The sequence below is a fragment of the Pituophis catenifer genome, unplaced genomic scaffold, assembly GCF_029215685.1.
Source record: "Pituophis catenifer annectens isolate HBS135680 unplaced genomic scaffold, rPitCat1.0.hap2 SCAF_11, whole genome shotgun sequence".
Lineage (NCBI taxonomy): Eukaryota > Metazoa > Chordata > Lepidosauria > Squamata > Colubridae > Pituophis > Pituophis catenifer.
Genome location: NW_027256891.1, coordinates 3,898,123 through 3,919,481, shown reverse-complemented (window position 1 = coordinate 3,919,481; position 21,359 = coordinate 3,898,123). Strand labels below are relative to the sequence as shown.

General features: G+C 43.0%; 1 protein-coding gene across 1 annotated transcript in view; it reads right to left on the bottom strand.

Annotated features, from left to right (window-relative positions):
* The window catches only part of ABCB7 (ATP binding cassette subfamily B member 7), a 90,524-nt gene that overhangs the window by 45,242 nt on the left and 23,923 nt on the right, over window positions 1-21,359 (bottom strand). The window contains exon 4 of the mRNA XM_070951960.1: window positions 6,101-6,220. Coding sequence (XP_070808061.1) covers window positions 6,101-6,220 — 120 coding nt within the window. The remainder of the gene's footprint in view (window positions 1-6,100; window positions 6,221-21,359) is intronic.

Genomic DNA, 21,359 nt, shown 5'->3' with positions numbered 1-21,359 from the left:
ACTGGGAATACCAGGGGCTCAAAACAGCAGTTGCTCATAGATAGAGAAGTTGCCCAAGACTCAAAGTCTAGAAGACCAATCTGAGCACAGCCTGGATTGACTTCAGGAAAGTTTACAATTCAGTGCCACACACATGGATCTATGAATGCCTGGCACTGGAAAAAGTCAACAGAGCACTAAGAACCTTTCTCAAGAACTCAATGGGACTGGAGAAGACAACACTGGAAGTCAACTTAAGACAGCTCATACAAGTGACCATTAAATGTGGCATACACCAAAGTGATGCACTGTCCCTACTGCTTGATTCCCCTCATCCAGATAATCAAAGGACAGGATATGGGTATAATTCAAAAATTGAACTACCATCAGCCACTTCATCTATGTGAATGATATCAGGGTGTATACAAAGAGTGAATGAGACATCGACTTGCTAATCCACCGGTCCTGATTGGGTAACCAGAGCTCTAGTGAGGGCATTAGGATATCATTCAGACTGGAAAAGTATCTGGAGAAGTGTGATCTGATAATAAGAGAGGGAGAATAATCAGATTGAAGGGGTGGAACTACAAGTAGCAGACATACAGACCAGTTACAACTACCTTGGTATTCCACTATCACACGGGAGCTATGATGAAGAGGCAAAGAAACATCCAAGTACCACTAACAATCAGGTAGGTCCTGGAGAGCCAGCTCAATGGGAAGAATGAGATCCACACCATCAACATGTATGTCCTGCCAGTCATCAGATGCCCTTCTGCTACAGTGAAAGGAGAATGTGGAAACTGCTGATGTGAAGTCCCAGAAGCTCCACACAATGTGAGGAGTTTTCCACCTCTAGTGCAACAGAGACTGTACACCAGCCAGAAAGAGGGTGGGTGGGATCTAGTAAGTGTCAAAGCTGCTGTCATGGATGAAACCCAGAGCATCCGGAAGTACATCAGCAAGACAGCACCCAAAGCTGAGTTTCCGAGAGAATGACTGAGGCAGCAGCAGATATGGGAAGATGATCAAGCAGAGGAAGCATTATGGCAAGGCAAGACAAGACCCTGTGTGGGCTGTACCATCAACAGGCAGTTGTGGTGGAAGACACTGGAAATTCCTACCAGTGCTGGAAAGAGCTGAATAAAAAGACAGCACTTAAGCTCCAGATCCCATAGCAGCACAAGAACAATAGCACCACATCCATAGGAGCAGGGGTCTGTCTCACTAGACAGGATCCAAGGTGCAGATTATGCCACAGAGACAGTCCAACATATAGTGGCAAGGCATAAGATGCAGGTAGAAACAGCATCAACTGAATGGCACAACCAAGTAGCTGGTATTCTGTACATGAACATTTGCAGAGTGTATGGTCTAGACCAGTGATGGCTAACCTTTTTGCCATCGCATGGGAAGGGGGGGGGGTGTCGCACGCATGCGTGTCCACACCCATAATTCTATGCGCCCTGCCCCCCGCGCATGTGTGCGCGACCCCCCCCGCGATGGCCTGGTGGGCCTGTTTTTTGCTCTCCCCAGGCTCCAGAGCCTTTCTAAGAACCTGAAGAGAGCAAAAACGGCCTTCCCCACCCGCCTGGAGGCCGGAAACAGCCCGTTTGCCAACTTCCGGTGGGGCATGGGGAAGGCCATTTTCACTCTCACCAAGCTCCTAGAAAGGCTCTGGAGCCTGGGGAGAGCAAAAAAATGGGCCTTCCTCACCACCCCCAGGCCCTCCGGAGGCAGGAAACAGTCTGTTTCCCTACTTCCAGTGGGCCCAGAAGGGCCGAAAATCAGCTGAGCTCGTGTGCCCACCGATATGGCTCCATGCACCATCTGTGGCATACATGCCATAGGTTCACCATCACAGGTCTAGACCTCCTAAGTGCAGATGGGAGATCCCCCAGAAGATCATGGAAAATAAAAAAGCTAAGATCCTGTGCAACTTACAGATCCAGACAGCCAACCAACCAGACACTGAGGTAATAGACAAGGAGGCAGTGGTAGATGTAATAGTGCCAAGTGATAGCAACGTGAAGAAGAAGGAGTATGAGAAACTGGAGAAGCACCAGGGTCTGAAGGAGGAACTGGAGAGGTTATGAAAAGGCCAAAATGTTCTCAGTGGTGGTAGGAGCACTGGGGCTGTGACTCCCAAGCTGGGACAGAGGCTCCAACAGATCCCGGGAACAGAATGGAGCAACAGCCAACTTGCTGCGGCCATGGGACAACTCGCTGTGAGACAATTTAGCAATTCAATTTAATTATTTAAAATAAACTAAAAATTATTTTAAATGTTGTCATTCACATTTCATTATGTCCTTCCTTTTTCACCCTTTAATAATTCTGTTCCACCATTTCTTTTATCTTAGTGTAGCTCTTGTCCCGCGATGAGTTGACTGTGGCAAGTTGGCTGTGGCAAATTGTCATAGACCCTCAACAGATCCCAGGAACATCAGAGCTCTCTTTCCAGAAGAGTGCAGTGCCAGGCACAGCTAAGTGCAAGCCATCTGTGCAAACCCTCAAACTCCCAGGCGTCTGGTAGAGAGGATCCAAGATTGAGTAAGACACAGACCCACATAAGGGTGAGAATTTTTTTTCCTCTCTACTCTTCTAGCTGAAATAAAGGGCTTAAGCATATTGGACACCAATGTCATCTTTGTTTAATTCCAAGTACTTTAGATTTAAATATATTACAGGCGCAGTTGTCAGCATTCTCAAGAGTGGGAAAATGTTTTGAAGAATTAAGCAATCTGGGGACTGGCCTTCTCTAACTCTACTTTTTAGATGTTTTGACATTTCTACTCTAATCCTTAGGCTAAGATGGTCTACAACTGATTGGAATTGTAGTCCAGAATGTTGAAGGCCACTAGACTTGGGAGAAGAGTGCCATATATCTTAAAAAAAACAAAACCTGGCACTCCCTTCTCGAGTATTTTTCATGACTGCAACCTTGGGGCATAGGCTGGGCATAGCGGCTGTCTAGATGCCTCTGGGGTGCTCTCAAATCAGAGATGGCTTCAATTAATTAATTAACTGAATACCTGCAACCGCCCCTTGAAGATGTGCTGATTGCTGGCTGGGTCTTTTGAGAATTATAGTGCAAAACAACATCAGTATTTGCCCTTTGAGCTCAGCCATAGTTAACACTGTAAACTCACTCTCATTTTCTGCACTGGGCATATCATACTAAACCGTAGCCTAACTATACGAGTCCTGCATTGGTAAAACATCCCAGGCTAAGAAGTTATACTGCAGGTTAATTTGTTATTCCATGTGCCATGTGAACTACTGCTCCAATTTACAGTAATTACACATTATCCTTTGGTTATACAAAACCCACAACTGCTGAAGCTGCGTTTCTCCGGTGAGGGTTATTTCTTTTCTTGTTCAAAATGAGAGCTGGCATTTGAAGGCGCACTTTTATTTTATTAAAAGATTTAGTGGAGAATACCAAAATCCCCTCTTCCAATGAAGCAGCTTTCCATCTCTTCCCAGTTCTAAGACAAGACAGCGTATTCTGATCTCAGCTGCACTTACCTGGCCAAGGCAGCTGCTCTTGCAGGAAATTGAAAATAATAAAAAAAAAAATCTGTAAGCATATAGGTGCTGGAATATATAGCGCTTCAATTTTTAAAAAGTTAGTACTTGTCAAGGCACTCCCTGTGTAATTCAAAGTAAAAGCTGAAGTTGACAAGGGATTCCCACAACAGTAACAGTAGAGGCAGAGAGCTTGATAAAGGCAACCCAGAGGGATGGTGAGCTGGTGTGATTACATGTGTGCAGATCAACTCCCAGATGATGCAAGCAGCACCTGATCAACCCAGGCATGGAAGCTCTCCACTGCTGTGATGGAAGTTCACACAATGGCTACCTTATAATTCAAGCAGTGTTTATACTCCAGTCAAGAACTTACTGAAGGGGGGGGGGGCATTTCCATGAGTACAAGTTGCTGTTCCCCACTGAATCATCTCAGATCTCCCCCCCCCCCCTTTACAGGGGTTTCTTCAGGGAGGGGATCAACACATGTCACACATTAAAAAGGGGTACAACTCTGATGACCCCACTGTGGCCTCTTTCCCCTTTTTGGCCATCCTGCCTTCCTAAAGCCTCCTCTTATTCTCTACAGACCCCTCAAAGCTGATGAAAAGAGTGACCGGATTGTCTCTAGCTGCTTGGTGCCCATCACTTGCTAAGAATGGCTCTGCAACCTGGTTGTGGGGAGAGGGTTAGGGTTAGGGTTCTTAAATAAAATGAAATGAAAGGAGATTCTGTGGATAATATGTAGTCTATCTAAGGTAAGTTCCTGGTTGCCTTCTACGAGATCTAGCAAGGAAGCTCATTTCCATACTCCATGCCCCAATGTAGGCTGGGGAGCTACTTGCTTAAGATAACTTGCATTGCTCTTTGTCTCAAGGTTTCTGACTGTCTTTCCCAGAAGCCCTTTCCTTCCTTTGCAGCTTAAAGCCATGGCTTGAAGTTAGTGCTTTAATCTGCTGGACTCCTTGTTCTTTTCTCTCCTGTGCTCTTATCTTAAGAAAAAAACAAAGCCAATAGCAATTTTTTTTGGGTTTTGTTAATGTAAAGTACAGTGCATTACATTATGGATGGGGAGATCCAGATATAAAGCTAGCCTTAGCCATGTTTGCTCGCTGGACATATTTGGGAGAGCTGTGGGTTCTTTGTCTAATAAGGCTGCTTTTGAAGGGAACACGGATTGGTGCAGAGAGAGCTACTGTATGTACATATTTAACTATGCAGGCTGCAGAGGTGTGCATAATTCCCTTAACAATTTCCATGGGCCAAAATATTTATTTGCATTCTGAACCCCAGCCCTGCATGGTAGCTGCATGAAGGATTAGGTCAGATAGTTGCCTAGGAAAAGACATCCTGCCAACCTTTTTCCTGTTTCCCCCTCCTTGAAAGTGTTAAAAGTGCCCTCCTTTACCAGCCTCATGTACTCTCCCTGCAGCCTCCTCCTTTGCTTTCTAGTAAGGAAAGTCTGGTGAATGCAGATAAGAGAACACTTGATTCGACCTGGTGCAGCACCAAAGGCAGTATATTCTATTAATGTGAGGCTCTCCTCATAATAAAATAATTCTTTTTATTTTGGAATTTAAGCCCACTGGCAAATTCACTCCAGCACCATGGACTGACATTGCTTGCTATACTAAGGCACTAGTCTGAGCTACTAGAATTAAATTAACACTTATCAAAGATGATTTCTTTGGGTCCTTGTTAGAGAGAATACAAAATAAAAAGCCCACGAATAAATGGCTGTCTTGTACAAAGAAAAAAATACGTTTTTCTTGTCATACTTTCTGTCCTCTTTCAGAATAGCCAGTGACACCACAAGCATATATTACAAGCCTCTCTCCCCAAATGCTTGCAAATAAGCTACCAAGAATACACTTACGGGTATATTCTATTTCAATACTGTCCAATCTCATCAACTGTGGTGAAATATATGATCACATAGCCTGGGAAACTCTCAACAGAAGAACCTTAGCAAATACCACCAAGAGAACAATTTGAGTTATTGTCATTTAAGTTCAGTCTCTATTAATGACAGCCTGCATAAATTAATTCCACAGCAAAGGATTCTTGACTTGAGCCTAACAGAAGATGATGTACCATCTCTGAGGGCTGCTTTAAACTGGAAGGGATGAAGGCCACCAAGAGATAGTAAGTTGTCTGTTCAGAATTGCCACAACGCCTACAAGTGATATGAGCTATGCATATTAACTGCAAGCTTATCAAAATGAGTGTCTGCACAACTGCATAAATGAAGATTAAGAGTAGCTAGTTTTGGGGTTGAGGGCAACAAGAAGGATGGGATATGCAGCCTGGCTTAGCCATGGACAGGACATTGTGAGTAGCGCTTGAGAACACGCTTTTAATGTTTTCACCAAATGTCTACACCAATGAAAATATTTTATAGGCACTTATAGCAGTCTCAAAGCACAAAGGAAAATAACGGTTCTTCAAGACAGCCTTTAATGGATCTTCAAAAAGGTTTTGTGAGAACAACGCCAACCAAAGTATTTTGTATCAGCTTCTCTTTCCCCTTACGATATTTTGTCTGGCACAAAGCCTGGCCACCAATTTCAGCTTGTATTAGTGTTCTTACCTTTGCACCTGCTAAAAATCCCAACGATATGGCAACTCTGGCACGAAGGTCAGGCCGGTCTTTGGGCCAGACATATGAAAGCATTGCTTTGAGGATCTTCCCACCATGTATTTCTTTCAACTGTGGAGAGAAAAAAGGTTGTGAGATGGAAAGGATGATCTCAACAAGTTTCCAAATGACGTTGGTTCCTGAGTCCCAATCCAAGAAATGTGAGCTATTTTTAGTTAGCAACAGGTAGATGAGAACTTTTGAATTAAAATCAGCATTAAAGGGAATTGGTTCAATGGATGTAAAGTAATAGCACTCTTAAGATTAAGAAAATTGTTCTAGGTGGTTTAATTGCATGTAAAATGTCAAATCTTTTGAACTAAATGGCTATGAGGTTGAGTAATTGAGCATTACAGGGTTGCTACAGATTCAAGTACAGAACTAAGTTTCCTTCATAAACTGATTGTCCTGTCCTGTATTATTAATTCCTTTAGAGCTCAAGTGAATTACAGACACCCTTTTTGTCACTTCAAGGGTATTTTTAATCAGTGAAACTAAAAACATAGGGATAATTTTATTCAAGCATAAAACCTCCTGTTCCAAAGATCTTCAATTGATGTTCTCACATTACAAAATTGTAAATAATATCTACACATGTAGACCTGTAAAAAAAATGGAGATGTATCAAAAGCAAGTTTGTAAACTAGATTTAAGGATCAAGGCACCTGCTTCCCTCCATGCTGGAGAGGAGGAACACTAAATCAAAATTCCAGTAACTATCAAAGATTCTGAGTTCTAAAAGTTAGCATACTTTTAACATACAAGATTTGGGCGAGCAGGGCTACAAGCAAAAATTAAATGCTGGATGAGGGCATGTGAAACCCAAAGAAGCTTGTGAGGAGGTGGAAGCAGGTGTGAAACCTTTGTGCTTCAGTGCTCTTCCTTAATCAGCATTAACAGCCAACTAGCATTTGAGTCAGACTAGCTACTAGCAATCAAACGTAGGAAATCCAGATGTAACAGTATTATATGGAAGCCTCTAACCCTTTTGGGCCAGAAAGCTCATCTGGAATTTTGGGAGCATGTTATGGGACACTCTATAAAATGGTTGCCATGGTGGACATAGCTAATCACAAGCCACACATTTAGCAGAACGCAAACTAACAATGGTGTACAGCCATCAACCATTTTATTTTTTAAGAACCCTTTAGGAGTCTATAAGAAGCCCCAGAAGTATTATTGGAAATCTAGATTTCCATTCATCTTTCTTCAAATAACATTCTAAAAAGTTTAAATTTAGCAGGTCAAGAAGCTTAGAAGGCATCAAGAAACATGTCAACAGCTGCACAGTAACTCCTGCAGTCCATGTAAGGGTATAATGCCTGCACCTGCTCTAAACCATAGTTAAAAATCATCCTTAGGAAGATTTAGACCAGGGGTGTCAAACTAGCGCCCCGTGGGCCGGATGCGTCATGCGCAGGCCACGCCGATCCTGGCTCCGCCAAGGCAAAAATGTCATGTTATGTCATGTGACGCAATCGAATTTAACACCCGTGATTTAGACTATAGACTAAAATCAACGATGACACCAAGATGCAGTATTAACTAGTAAACTGGTTTCTATTTATGGTAAGGCAACTTTCAATTAAAACAAAGCTCATTTTTAATTTTTCAAATTTTCAATCAAGAGAGAAATGGGCTTCTATAATTTTATAAAGAACAAATGGTAAGCCCAGATGGAGCAAAATAAAAAAAAATCAGATTCTGCTCTGTTACTGTATTCTCTCACACATTGTTCTACATACAGAAACAACAACAAAAAAAAGATATACTTAAGATTATTGACAATGTTTGACAATACATTTTCACCAAGTTATACAACAGTACAAAATTTTTAATTAGATATGCTGTTTTATTGCCCTATTCTTTTTCCCTTCCCTAATAATTGTATAAATTATTTCCTTTTCCCAATAAATGCTGTATTACACTATTTCTCTTTTTACTGCATTCTTCTATTATACATGCTGGTCAAAGTCTGTCATAAAGATATTTGATTTGATTTCACAATACAATGTTTGTGAACAGAATCAAATACAAATCCCAAAGGTGCTTTTTCAGGAGGCAACTGAAATTTCTCATTTTTTTCTTTTGATGATGTTTCACTTCTCATTCCAGAAGCTTCTTCAGCTCTGACAGGATAGTGGGGAATGGAAGGATTTATACTCCTTGCAGACAGCTGGTCATTTGCATCCTTTTGGAAGGTCATTGAAGCACTTGGAGGTTTATCTGTGTCCTCAGGATCTCCTGAGAATCTCTTCAGACTTTTAGCTCTACAATTTGGGATGAACACCCTTTGAATGGTGTGGGAGTAGGAATGGATTTCCAGAGGAAACATTGCAGACTACAGGAATCAGGAGCACCACTCAGGTGACCCTGAGGACACAGATAAACCTCCAAGTGCTTCAACGATCCTCCAAACGAATGCAAATGACCAGCTGTCTGCAAGGAATATAAATCCTTCCATTCCCCACTATCCTGTCAGAGCTGAAGAAGCTTCTGGAATAAGAAGCAAAATGTCTTCAAAGAAAAAGCAAGAAAATCCAGTTGCCTCTTGAAAAAGCACCTTTGGGACAACCTTGGTGGCGCAGCAGACTAAAGTGCTGTTAAGTAGCACTTAGCTGCCAGCTGCCTGCAATTACTGCAAGTTTGAATCTCACCAGGCTCAAGGTTGACTCAGCCTTCCATCCTTCCGAGGTAGGTAAAATGAGGACCCGGATTGTGGGGGCAATAAGCTGACTTTGTATAAAAAAAAGAACACCGCTGGGGGGGGGCGAAAGCCCTACTAAGCAGGTATATACAAAAAGTATGAAGGCTATTGCTTAACGCATTGTAAGCCGCCCTGAGTCTCCGGAGAAGGGCAGCATATAAATCGAACCAATAAACAAACAAACAAACAAACAAACAAACAAACCATGACCTGGATGACTGAGAATCTCTACAAATCAGATATAAAGGCTAAGGCTTAAAACAAGAATCCTGGCAAGTTCCCAGCATTCAAACAAGGCACATATCTGTAGCCAATTAGGATAGCTTGATTCTTGTCGTGTTTCCTCTCTCATTTCTCATCCAGGCTAAATGTCCGTTTGTGAAGGTGGGGTACTATGCACCTGTTCACTCTTTTGCCAACAGGGATATCGGTCAGTGCAAGATGAAACTCTCACTCAAAGTGATACAGTGGGCCACATATAGCTGCACAGATTTATGCTGTATGTGCAACATCAAATGACAGCTTTCAAACAGCCTTCACTCATGTGTAAAAAGCCACAGCGAAAGGTGGGCAATTAATCTTCCCAAGGACCACAGGAGAAATTGGGATTATTACGGAGGGCTGCTACCACCCCCTCAACGTCATTGGCCAGTCAAAAGGCCTGAGATGGCCTGCAGGCCGTAAAATGCCCAGGTGTGCCATAGAAAGTGACTCCATGTCTTTTTTAGGAGAATGACATGGCAAGAAAGTTCAGACAGGCTCCAATTTGCCAGAGAATATGCAGCTGCTGAAGTCTTTCTATTCCCCAAACGTCTATAGAGATTCTCAGTCATCCAGGTCATGGTTGTCCCAAAAGTGCTTTTTCCAAAGGCAACTGGACTTTCTTAAAGTTTTTCTTAAAGATGTTTTGCTTCTCATCCAAGAAGCTTTTTCACTTCTGACTGAATGGTGGCGGATGGAAGGATTTTTATTCCTTGCAGTCATCTGGTCATTCGCACTCTTTCTAAGAGACATTGAGACCACTTGGAGATTTATCTGCTATTGCTATTCCCCAGTTTTCCATCAGAATTGATGTTTGGTCTCCACTATCAGCAAGAAAAAGTCCAGCAATGAACTGTATTACATTAAGCAAGAGCAATACCAGAGAACAGGAATCTGCATGCAACTGGAGACAATACCAGCTTCCAACTAGCCACTTAGCGGTTAATATTTCTAAATGGATCTCCCCTTTTGTTTTTCCACTGTCCGTCCTTTGTGATTCTTCCCTGCAAGCCCAAAGGTACAACCCTATGCTCATTTTCATTTAATACCATTCACTAGGCTGGAGTGAATTCTAAAAGGATATGACCCATTTTGAAAGACAGTGTTTGTTTAACAAATGGGGCAAATAATCATCACTATTAAAAGCTTGCTGATTTAGGCCAGAGGTAAAGCTACCCCATGCTGGCTTAAAGCTTCACAGAATAAAGGAATTGGAAAGCTCCAGTAAACATGTCCTAATGATGCTGAACAATATTGGACGGAGACTTGAGCAATTAAGCCAGTTCATAATATGGGCCTCTCTATAGGCCTTATGCATTCTACCCTTTGCATCCAAACCATAAAAACACGACTACACTGGAGCCAGTCAGGATCTGCGGCATTATATCCCACTGTTCCTTGTCACAGTGGATTCCTCTTAAAAGATCAGCAAGTTCCAATTCCCTGATTTGATCTAGAGTGGGTATCCATGACTGCATGTCGCACTAAGCACATTTGGCTTAGGAAAGTGTGTGGCCCCATCTCATGACAGTGCTATGTTTCCTTTTAACAAATCAGAATTTGAAACAGTGATTTGTCACAGTCTTACTAATGCTTCATATCATGCCCAAATCATGGTTTATTGTCATTTTTCTTGTCCTCTTAGAATTTACCTACGAAGAAACTATGGATGGAGGAACAAATGTTGAAAAGTGAAACCTTAGGACAGTGCCCGCCAACCGTTTGGGCACCAGGGACCAGTTCCGTGGAGATTTTTCCCAAGGACTGGAGAGGGTGTGGTTTCATGTACTGCCTGCATCCCTTGAATGGGGCTTCGCTTGTTTGCAGGGCCCGGTTTCTGGCATGCCGTGGACTGGTACCGGTATACGGCCCAGGAGTTGGGGAGTCCTGTCTTAGAATGGACGTTGACTTACCTCTGAACGTCCCTTTTCAGTACGCTGCGACTCCAATCCATTGATTGATTGATTGGGAAGCTCTCATCACGTTGCTGGGGAACTGAGTGCAGAATTCTCCTTGGCTGACCACGCCCCCTCTGTGTCACTCCCGTCAGTCTTTCCTCACGAAGATACAGGAGGTCCAAGGTTAACCAAAGTCTCAATGAAATAAAACAGAAAAAACGGAAGATAACTCTAGAGCACGAAGCCCAAACCACGGGCGGGTATGGATTGGAGTCGCAGCGTACTGAAAAGGGACGTTCAGAGGTAAGTCAACGTCCATTTTCCAGCACGCTGCTCCTCCAATCCATTGATTGGGATATACCCAAGTTATAGATCCTGGGCGGGAGGCTGAGTGCTCCCTGAGTCTCAGGATTCGACAACTCGTTGCAATACCCTACAGCCAAAGGAGGCCTCCGCCGCAGCAAATGAGTCAATCTTGTAATGCCTAACAAATGTCGAAACCGACGTCCAGGATGCAGCACGACATATATCAAGAACAGATGCTTGGGTCGCCCAGGCTGTAGATGCCGCCGCACTGCGGGTGGAATGGGCACAAACACCTTTCGGAACAGTCTTGCCCTTACTACAATATGCTGTCGAGATACAGGCTTTGATCCAACGACCTACAGTAGTAGGCGTTACCTTCTTCCCCATAGTGGATGGGTGAAATGAAACGAGTAAGGCTTCAGTACGACGAAACGAAGCCGTTCTCTTGACATATCTGCGGAGTGCCCGACGCACGTCTAGAGTATGCCAGTTTTCCTCCCTCGGGTTCCGGGGATCCGGGCAAAAATTCGGTAGAATGAGCTCCTGGGCCCGGTGAAACCAGGAGTTCACCTTTGGTGCGAAAGAAGGGTCCAACCTCAACACTACTCTATCCGGATAAAACTGGCAAAGATCACTGCGAACCGACAAGGCGGTCAGTTCAGAAATTCGTCTCGCCGATGTTATCGCTATTAGAAATGTAACTTTGAAAGTCAAGAGCTTCAGTGGAGCAGAAGCCAGCGGTTCAAAGGGAGACGAGGTCAGAGCTTGGAGTACTAGAGTCAAGTCCCAAGTAGGGAAACGGTGGACTACCGATGGAGACATATTAGAAGCACCGTGCAAAAAACTCCGGATGCGAGGGTTCTGTGTCAACGAACGGTGAGGTTCACACACAAGGACAGTCGCCAGTGCCGCCACTTGGCGTCTCAATGTGGCAGGTTTCAGACCTTTAGCCAAACCATTCACTAGGAAGTCCAATACATCTGGGATATCGGCCGAAGTTGGATCCACATGGTGTCCCGAACACCAAATGGAGAAAGCCTTCCAAGAAGCTTGGTATATACGAGTCGTCGACGGACGCCTGGCTGATTGGATAACCTGAATGGCCGAGTCCGATAGTTGGTCCTTCTTCAGCAGCCGCCTCTCAAGTGCCAGACGGTCAATCGGAGCCACTGGGGCTCTGGATGGACGATGACCCCCTGGCGAAGAGAGACGACATGCTGAGGTATTGTCCATGGAGGGGAGATGGAGAGGCTCCGTAGGTCCGCGTACCATGGTCTGCGCGGCCAACAAGGAGCTACTAATAAGATTTCTGCCTGTTCTAGTAACACTTTCCGGATTACTTGAGATATCAAAGGAAGTGGAGGAAACGCGTACAGAAGGCCGTCCGGCCACTAGCATCTCAGGGCGTTGCAACCCTCCGCTCCTTGGCACTGATAGCGGGTGAAATATCTTGGTAGTTGTGCGTTGCTGGGAGTGGCGAATAAATCTACGAGTGGCTTTCCAAAACGCCGCACTATGTCTTGGAAGATGTCTGGATGGAGTTGCCACTCGGCCGGGTCGATGCGCTCCCGGCTGAGCCAGTCCGCTTGCACATTGGAAATACCGGAAATATGATCTGCTCTTAGCGACGCCGTGTGACGTTCCGCCCATGTCAAGAGTAATTCCGATTCGATCATGAGGCTCCGGGACCGAGTGCCCCCCTCTCGATTCACGTGAGCCTTGGTTGACATGTTGTCCGTCCGGATCAACACATGACGGCCCTCCAATATTGGCCGGAAATGCCGGAGAGCAAGGCGAACAGCTCTCAACTCCAGCCAATTGATGCTGTTCGTCTTCTCCGACTGAGACCAACGCCCTTGGACTACTTGATTCAGAAGATGAGCCCCCCAGCCCACCAGACTGGCATCTGATGTTAACACCAGTCTGTCGACTTCCAGGAAGACACAGCCCCGGAGAAGGGCGGGGGACATCCACCACAGCAGAGACGATCGAAGTTGAGGAGGGAGCCGAACTAATGTCGAGGAAGTGCTGCGATTGGTCTTCTGGAATGGAAGTAGAAACCATTGCAATGGTCTCGTATGTCTGCGTGCCCAGGGAACGATATTGATACAGGACACCATTTTCCCTAAGACTTGAGACAGGCGCCGAATTGGAACAGTTCGGTTGGTCGAAATTTGAACAATTGATGACTTGATGTCTTTGACACGATCCGGCGACAGGAAGACCTGGCCCTTGGTAGTATCTATCACCGCCCCCAGATGAAGAATCCTTGTCGTCGGAACCAGATGACTTTTCTTGTGATTTATCGTGAATCCATGGCTTTGAAAGACTCTTAGTACTGTCTCTATGTCGCTCGACGCTTGATGCGGAGACGATGACAGGACAAGGATGTCGTCCAGGTAACACAGAAGACGAATTGGTAGAGCTCTCAGGGATGCGGCCACCACGGAGACAAGTTTCGTAAAGGTTCTGGGGGCGGAGGAGAGACCAAAGGGCATCGCGCAGTATTTTTTTTTTTTTTTTTATTGCAAAAGTTTTACAATTAGATTTTCACCCCTTTTTTCACCCCCCCACCTCCCTCCCCAAACCCTCCCTAACCCTCCCTAACCCTCCCCCCCCAGACTTCCCTATTATATACTCATAACTAATAACACTAGTAAACAAGCTTAAACCCATCCCTCCCCCTGTATAATTTTTCCTCTTTATCTCTTTACATTAAAATATTTCTAATACATTAAAATATTTCTAATACATTATTTTCAAATAAAAGCTATTTGATACTTTCTAGTTTGGTATTTGTTCTGAACATATTCTATCCACCTTTTCCATTCCCATTCATAAGTCTCTTGTGAACAGTCTTTTAAATATGCTGAAATCTTCGCCATCTCAGCAAAACTGGCCATCTTCAAAGTCCATTCCTCGATAGTGGGTAAAGCTTCATTCTTCCAATATTTACCTATCAACAATCTTGCTGCTGTTATCATATACAATATCAGTTTTATCTCACCCCGTGTAAAACCCTTAACTATACCCAATAAAAACAACTGTGGAGAAAATTGAATTTTTTTCCTCAAAACATTCTGCATGACCCACCAAATTTTTATCCAAAAAGCCTTAACTTTCCTACAGGTCCACCAAACATGATAATACGTAGCATCCAAACATTCGCATCTCCAACATTTTGGCTGAACATTAGGGTACATACATGACAACTTTTTAGGATCTAAATGCCATCTATAAAACATTTTATAAAAATTTTCTCTCAGGTTTTGCGACTGTGTAAATTTAACATTCTGAACCCAAATTTTTTCCCATGTTTCCAGCATCACTGGTTCTTCAAAATTCTGTGCCCACTTAATCATACAGTCTTTAACTAATTCAGTTTCTGAATCTCTTTCTAGCAAAACATTATAAAGCCTTTTAATATGCATTGGACCTTTCTCTCTTATATGTCTAACCAATTCTTCCTCATGCAACATAATACCAGTTTTTTGGTCCTCTTTCCATCTCAGTTGTAATTGATTATATTGTAACCAAGTTAGATTAAGCCCTTCATCCAACAGTGTCTGTAATGTCTTCAGCTGCCATCTGCCCGCATCTGTAAAAAGAACCTCTTTGTATAAAAACCCCCCGAGTGACATTATATTTGTATTCCACAAAGTATGACCAAGATCCAGCCATAGCGGTATTTTGTAATCCCATTTGAGTCGGTGCTTCTTCCAAACTCTCATCAAAGAGTCTCTAAGTATATGACTTTTAAATACTTTATCAACTTTGTCATCGTAGAATAAGTAGGCATGCCATCCAAATTCAAGGTCAAAACTTTCTGCTTTCAATATTCCAGTCTTTTTACTTCCAAACCAATCACTTGTTAAAGTTAAAGCTGCTGCATCATAATATAACTGTAGGTTTGGGAGTTTAAGACCTCCTCTTTCTGGAACATCTTGCATAATTTTCAATTTCACTCTCGGCTTCTTCTCGTTCCAGACAAACTTATTCACACCAGACTGCCAGACTTTCAATTGTTTATCACTTTTAAGCACCGGAATCATTTGAAACAAAAACAGAAATCTTGGCAAAATGTTCATCTTAACTGCTGCTATTCTTCCAAGTAGAGACAGTTGCAGCTTTTTCCAAGTCTCCATATCCTTCTGAACCTCTCGCCACAACACCTCATAATTATTTTGAAACAATTTCATGTTTGATTCTGCAACCTGAACTCCAAGATATTTTACCTTAGGTACAATTTCAAAACCTGCCCTCCTTTCAAGCTCATGTTTACGATCTTGTGTCATATTTTTAACTATCATTTTAGTCTTTTTTGAATTCAGTCTAAAACCTGAAACTCTACCATAGTCTTGTATAATGTCGTTCATCAGGATTGTTGATTCCATTGGTTGTGATAGGGTAACGACCAGATCATCTGCAAATGCCTTTATTCTATAATCCTCTTGCCTTATCATTATGCCTTTCAAAATTTTAGAGTCCCGTATTGTATTTAACAAGACTTCCAATGTTAAAATAAATAAAAGTGGGGACAACGGACATCCCTGTCTTGTTCCTTTTTCAATTTTAAACTCTGTCGTCAAACTTCCATTAATAATAATCTGTGCTTTTTGCTCTTGATAAATTGCTGCAATCGCCTGTATAAATTGATCCCCAAAGTTCATCTTTTTTAAAGTCTTTAGTAGAAAATTCCAATCCACTCTATCAAAGGCCTTCTCTGCATCCAAGAAAACCAGCACTGCAGGAATCTGTTTATTCTTATCAAGATATTCCAATAAGTCTATTACTTGCCTTACATTGTCCTTCATATATCTACCCTCAATAAATCCCGCTTGGTCCTCATGAATCACCTTTTGGATTACTGGCATCAACCTGTTGGCTAATACCTTCGCATAAATTTTATAGTCTGTATTCAAAAGAGATATTGGTCTATAATTCTCTGGTTTTTTAGGACCAACTTGTTCTTTTGGTATCAAAGATATATAAGCAGTTGTCCAAGATGGGGGTATTTTACCCCCTTGTTGAATATTGCAAAATAAATCTCTAAGTTGTCCCACCATTTCAGCTTGTAAAGTTTTATAGTACACTGCAGTCAAACCATCCGTGCCAGGAGCTTTGGCTGTTTTTAGCTGTTTAATTGCTGCTGTTATCTCCTCCTCTGTTATAGGATAATTCATTCTTTCCTTTTGTTGATCGGTAATTTTTGTAACTCTCTTATCATTTAAATATTTTTCTATAAGTCCATTCTGCACCTCTTCTTTGGCATATAATTTAGTATAATAGTCCACAAAAGCTTCTTTAATTAATTTTTGTTGAAAGATTTCTTTCCCTCCAATATCAATACGATCGATAATCCGTGCACTTTGTTTTTTCCTCAATGTGTAAGCCAACCATCTGCCCGGTTTATTAGCGTTGCAAAATGTGTTATGCTTCGCGTATTGTAGGCTTGTTGCAACTTGTTCCGCCATAAGCATTTGAAATTGATCTTTCAAAAGTTTTATAGCACTTCGTATTCTTTCATCTGATGGGTTTTTAATAAGTAACTGTTCTTTATTCTTTATTTCCATTTCCAACTCAGATCTTTTCTTTTGTCGGAGCAGTCTATGTTTAGAATTCATATAGATAAGTACCCCTCTCATATAGGCTTTACTTGCGTCCCAAACAATTTCAATTGGGGTACCTTTATTCAAATTTATTTCAAAAAATTCTTTCAAATGCTTTTTAAGTTCTATTGTATTTTTTTCATATCTAAACAAGTTCTCATTTAATCTCCAAGAACGTCTCTCAACCTTATCCATCTCAATTTCTATCCATACAGGGCTATGGTCAGTCAAAGTTCTTGGAAAAATCTTTGTTCTTTTTGTCTTAACAAGTAGATCATTTGACAACAGAATAAAATCAATCCTAGAAAAGGATCTATGTCTATCAGAAAAGAAAGTGTAATCCAATTCATTTGGATTATGTATTCTCCAAACATCTTTTAGTTCCATATCTTCTTTCATATCAAAAAAAGTCTGTGGTAGTCTAATTCTAGACTTTGCCAAGCTCTTTTTATCTAGTTTAGAATCAATTACTCCATTCCAGTCTCCCATAATTAAAATAGATCTATAGTCCCATTGCAATATTTTAGTATGTAACATCTTATAAAAATAGTCCTGTTGTTGGTTGGGAGCATAAATTCCAATCAAAAGAATTTGTCCATTTGCTGTAAGCAATTCAATTGCTACAAACCTACCATCTTGATCTGCTTCTATAACTTTCGCTGTTAATTTTTTATTTACATAAATAACCACACCATTCTTTTTCTGCGAAGTTGAAGATATATAATGTACTCCTAGTTTTGGATTTATCAAATATTTTTGATCTTGAATTGTGATATGCGTTTCTTGTAAACATATTATATCATTATTAAATTGTTTCAAATATGTAAATAATTTCTTCCTTTTCTGTGCTGAATTCAACCCATTAACATTCCAAGATAGACATTTAAAGGTCATCAGCCTCTTTCTGTAACGCAGAGCAAAATATTTGAAGTTCATCCGAGAGCTTCGATCTCGCTCCTCCCATAGCGCCACTCTCTTGTACGGTACTCTTAACTGCCTTCTTGTCTTGTCTTTCCTGTTGTTGTTGTTGCTTTTGTTTAAGTAGCTTGGATTGAGCTCTAGTTATACGTTGATCTTTAACTTCAGTCAACTGAATCAAATCCAAAATTGGAGAAGAATCCAGCAAGGGCTCACTCAGAAAACCTCCTTCTGCACCTTGCACTATTTCTAATTCCTGCTTAGACTGTTCTTTCAATTGCCTCTCTTCACTCTCCTTAATCTCCAAAACTGTAGATGTACGTGGAGATGGTGTTCTTTCCTTAAGAATAGTACTATAAAAGTGTTGTGCCTTCTCCACGGTATTCAATCGATATCCTTCTCCCTTATATCTAAAAATTATCCCAGCTGGTGCGTCCCACCGGAAGGGTATCTGTAAGTTTTTCAATTCCTTAACAAGAAAACCAAATTCTTTTCTAGCTTTCAGCATTTTAGGAGGTAGTTCTTTAAAAATTTCAAGTCGTGAACCCCCCACTTGTACAGAGGTGTGAAAAGATTTTTGCAGGATATCATTTCTAATTTCTCTATCAGTAAAGTATATGACCACATCTCTGGGCAGTTGTCTTTGTCTGGCCACCCAAGAGTTCACTCTGTATATTTTATCTATTTTATGAAATACCAAATCAGGATTAGCTTGTAAAATCTTAGCCAAGGCTTCAGAGCAAACTTGTCTCAAATCCTGTCTCTCCTCCTCTCGAATTCCCCGAAGCCGTATGGCGAATTCCATCGCCCGGAATTGTATCATAACAATCTCATCTTCAATTCTCTGCATTTTATTGTCAACCTCATCAATTTTATAATCATTGTCTTTCATTTTAACATTAACTTCTGATTTAAATTCTTCAACTTTAAAATCAACTGTCCCAATAAATTTTGCCAGGCCAGACGCCACTTCGCGCAGTATTGATAGTGGTGAGAGTTGTATTCGAATCGCAGGTACTTGCGATGCGTCCGGTGGATCGGGACGTGTAAATAGGCCTCCCTCAAATCCACCGACTGCAGAAGATCGTTTGGCCGGATGCAAGCCAGAATCGACGAGAGGGACTGCATCTTGAACCTGCGATACAAGATGTATTTGTTCAAGTGCTTTAGGTTCAAAACACCTCTGTGCCCCCCCGAGGATTTGGGGACCAGGAACAAGATGGAATAGAATCCTTTCTCCCTCTGGGTCTCGGGCACTGGTTCTATGGCTTTGATGGTTAAGAGATGAGTAATCTCCGCCTCCATTAACTCTCTTTGGTGTAAAATTGGCGATATTGGGCAGCGACGAAATCGGCTGGGAGGAACCCCCACGAACTCTAGACAAAGGCCGTATTGGATGGTGTGACGGATCCACTCCTCGGTCGTTGAAATTTGCCACTGATGATGAAACAGCTGGAGGCGACCACCAATGGCATCTGGATGTCGTGAGTCATTTGCCTCGTTTGTTGGAACGGGATCCGCCACCTCTGAAAGGACGCTTGGAAGAAGGTTGTGAGCGTTGTCGGTCCCGAAAGGACTGCCGATCCTGAAAACGGTCTCCGCCGTGGCCAAATGGTCGTTGGGTATAGGGCCCACTGGAACCCGAATAGGTCCGAAATGTTTGTCGATTACTGTACGGTGTGTACCTGCGTTCAGGTCTGCGAAAGGAAGAAGGAAGAACTTTACGTTTTTCTTTATCTTCCACCAAGAGTGGGTCTAAGGCAGCCCCAAATAAGGCCGGAGCTTTGAAGGTGGATGAAGCTAGCTTCCACTTCGACTTCGAATCGGCTTTCCAATTGCGAAGCCAAAACATACGTCTGTTAGTAACAGTAGAAGCCATAGCGCGGGCTGCAAATTTTGCGGCATTTAAGGAGGCGTCTGCCGAATACTCTGTAGCAGCTACTATCTTGTTAATATCCTGATGTACGCGTTTGTCGGCGGTGGGGAGACGCGCTTGCAATTGTTTGAGCCAAATCAACGTTGCTCGATTGAAAAAAGATGTTGCCGTTGCAGCTTTTATTGCCCAAGTAGCCGCCTGATGGGCCTTGCGAAATCCCATTTCGGTCTTTCTTTCATCGGCTTTCAAACTGTCCATAGCATCTGCAGATACTATTGAGGACGAAGCAAGGTTGGCCACTGGCTTGTCTACTGTTGGTAAGGCCAGGATATCGTCCAACACCGCCGCCGCGCAGTAAAGCCGTTTGTCCAGGTTACTAGGAGCTGTTAAGGAACCTGGCTGGCCGAAGGCACTCTGGATAACATCCGCAAAAAGCGGTGGACAAGGAATAGCGTCCTTCTCCTGCTTAGCCACCTGAAACAAAGCTTCATGCATGGATGAGGATGGAATAGCTGAGTCAGATGGAGGGGCTGTCAATAAACCAAATTGAGTAGTCACCTTGGCTTTGTGCAGAAGTGATTTAAAAACTGAAGGACGAAATAGTCCGGTAAATGATGGCTTCTCCGGAGGCAGGCCTTCGTCCTCGGAGAATTCTGAGTCCTCCTCACAATCCGCCTCCTGGTCAGAGGACCCCGAGGAGACACATTCGACCTGAGATAAGTCTTTTGTTTTATGTTGAGGAGGAATTTGTGGTAGGGGTTTAGATGAGCTGGGTGTAGGCTGAAGAGCGCCCACGCTCTGTTGTAATCCGGCCGCCAAGATCTTGGCCAATGCGTCGGACAACATTGACTGCAAATCTACTTGGCCAGTGTGTTCCTCTGATCTCAGCCCAGCCGCCATAGGCGTGAATGTGGCCGATGGATCCGATCTTGGATGGTCCGGTTGGGCTGCTTGATGAACTAAGGATACGTTGGGTAAAGACATGGAAACCCCACGCACCGCCTCTAGATTGGAAGAAGTAGATGGGTGATGGTCAGTGGCCGCAAAGGCCTCCGAGCAAATCGAAGAAGCACTGGAATGGACTTGGTAAACCTCAGACCCTCCAGAGGTCATGGGACAGGTGTTCTGGTCCCTTGCCTTTTTTGCTTTGGCAAACTGTTTTTCAAGCGCCTTGTGACGCTGTAACTCGGATTTATGCCGGCTTGCAAGTTGAGCGGTCTGAGATGATTTGGAAGAAGTAATATGCTTGGTTTTGGAGCGTTTCTTCCCCCCTTTGCGTTGGTTTGCCTCAGTAGGCAGAGCAGCATCCTGATCCACGTCGGATGACAGCTCCAAATCCGCCATTACAATACTATGTGCAGGAGAACCTCCAAGCAGCGATAGTAATTTAGCTAGCGATAGGCTGTCGTATAAGGGACACCAGGGCCAGTAATCAAATATTCCCCCTCGGGTGGAAAGGTTTTCAAGCCCTGCAGCCAGCCAAACTCCAGGTCTTACAAATCTAGCCTTGGGTCAGTGCCAGAACAGTCTCTCCCCAATGCGCCGTTACTGACTTACATTCAAAATGGCGGCCGCGAAACTCCGACCTCTAAAATGGCGACCGCAGTGAAGGTAATCAATTTACAGCCTCCTTGGT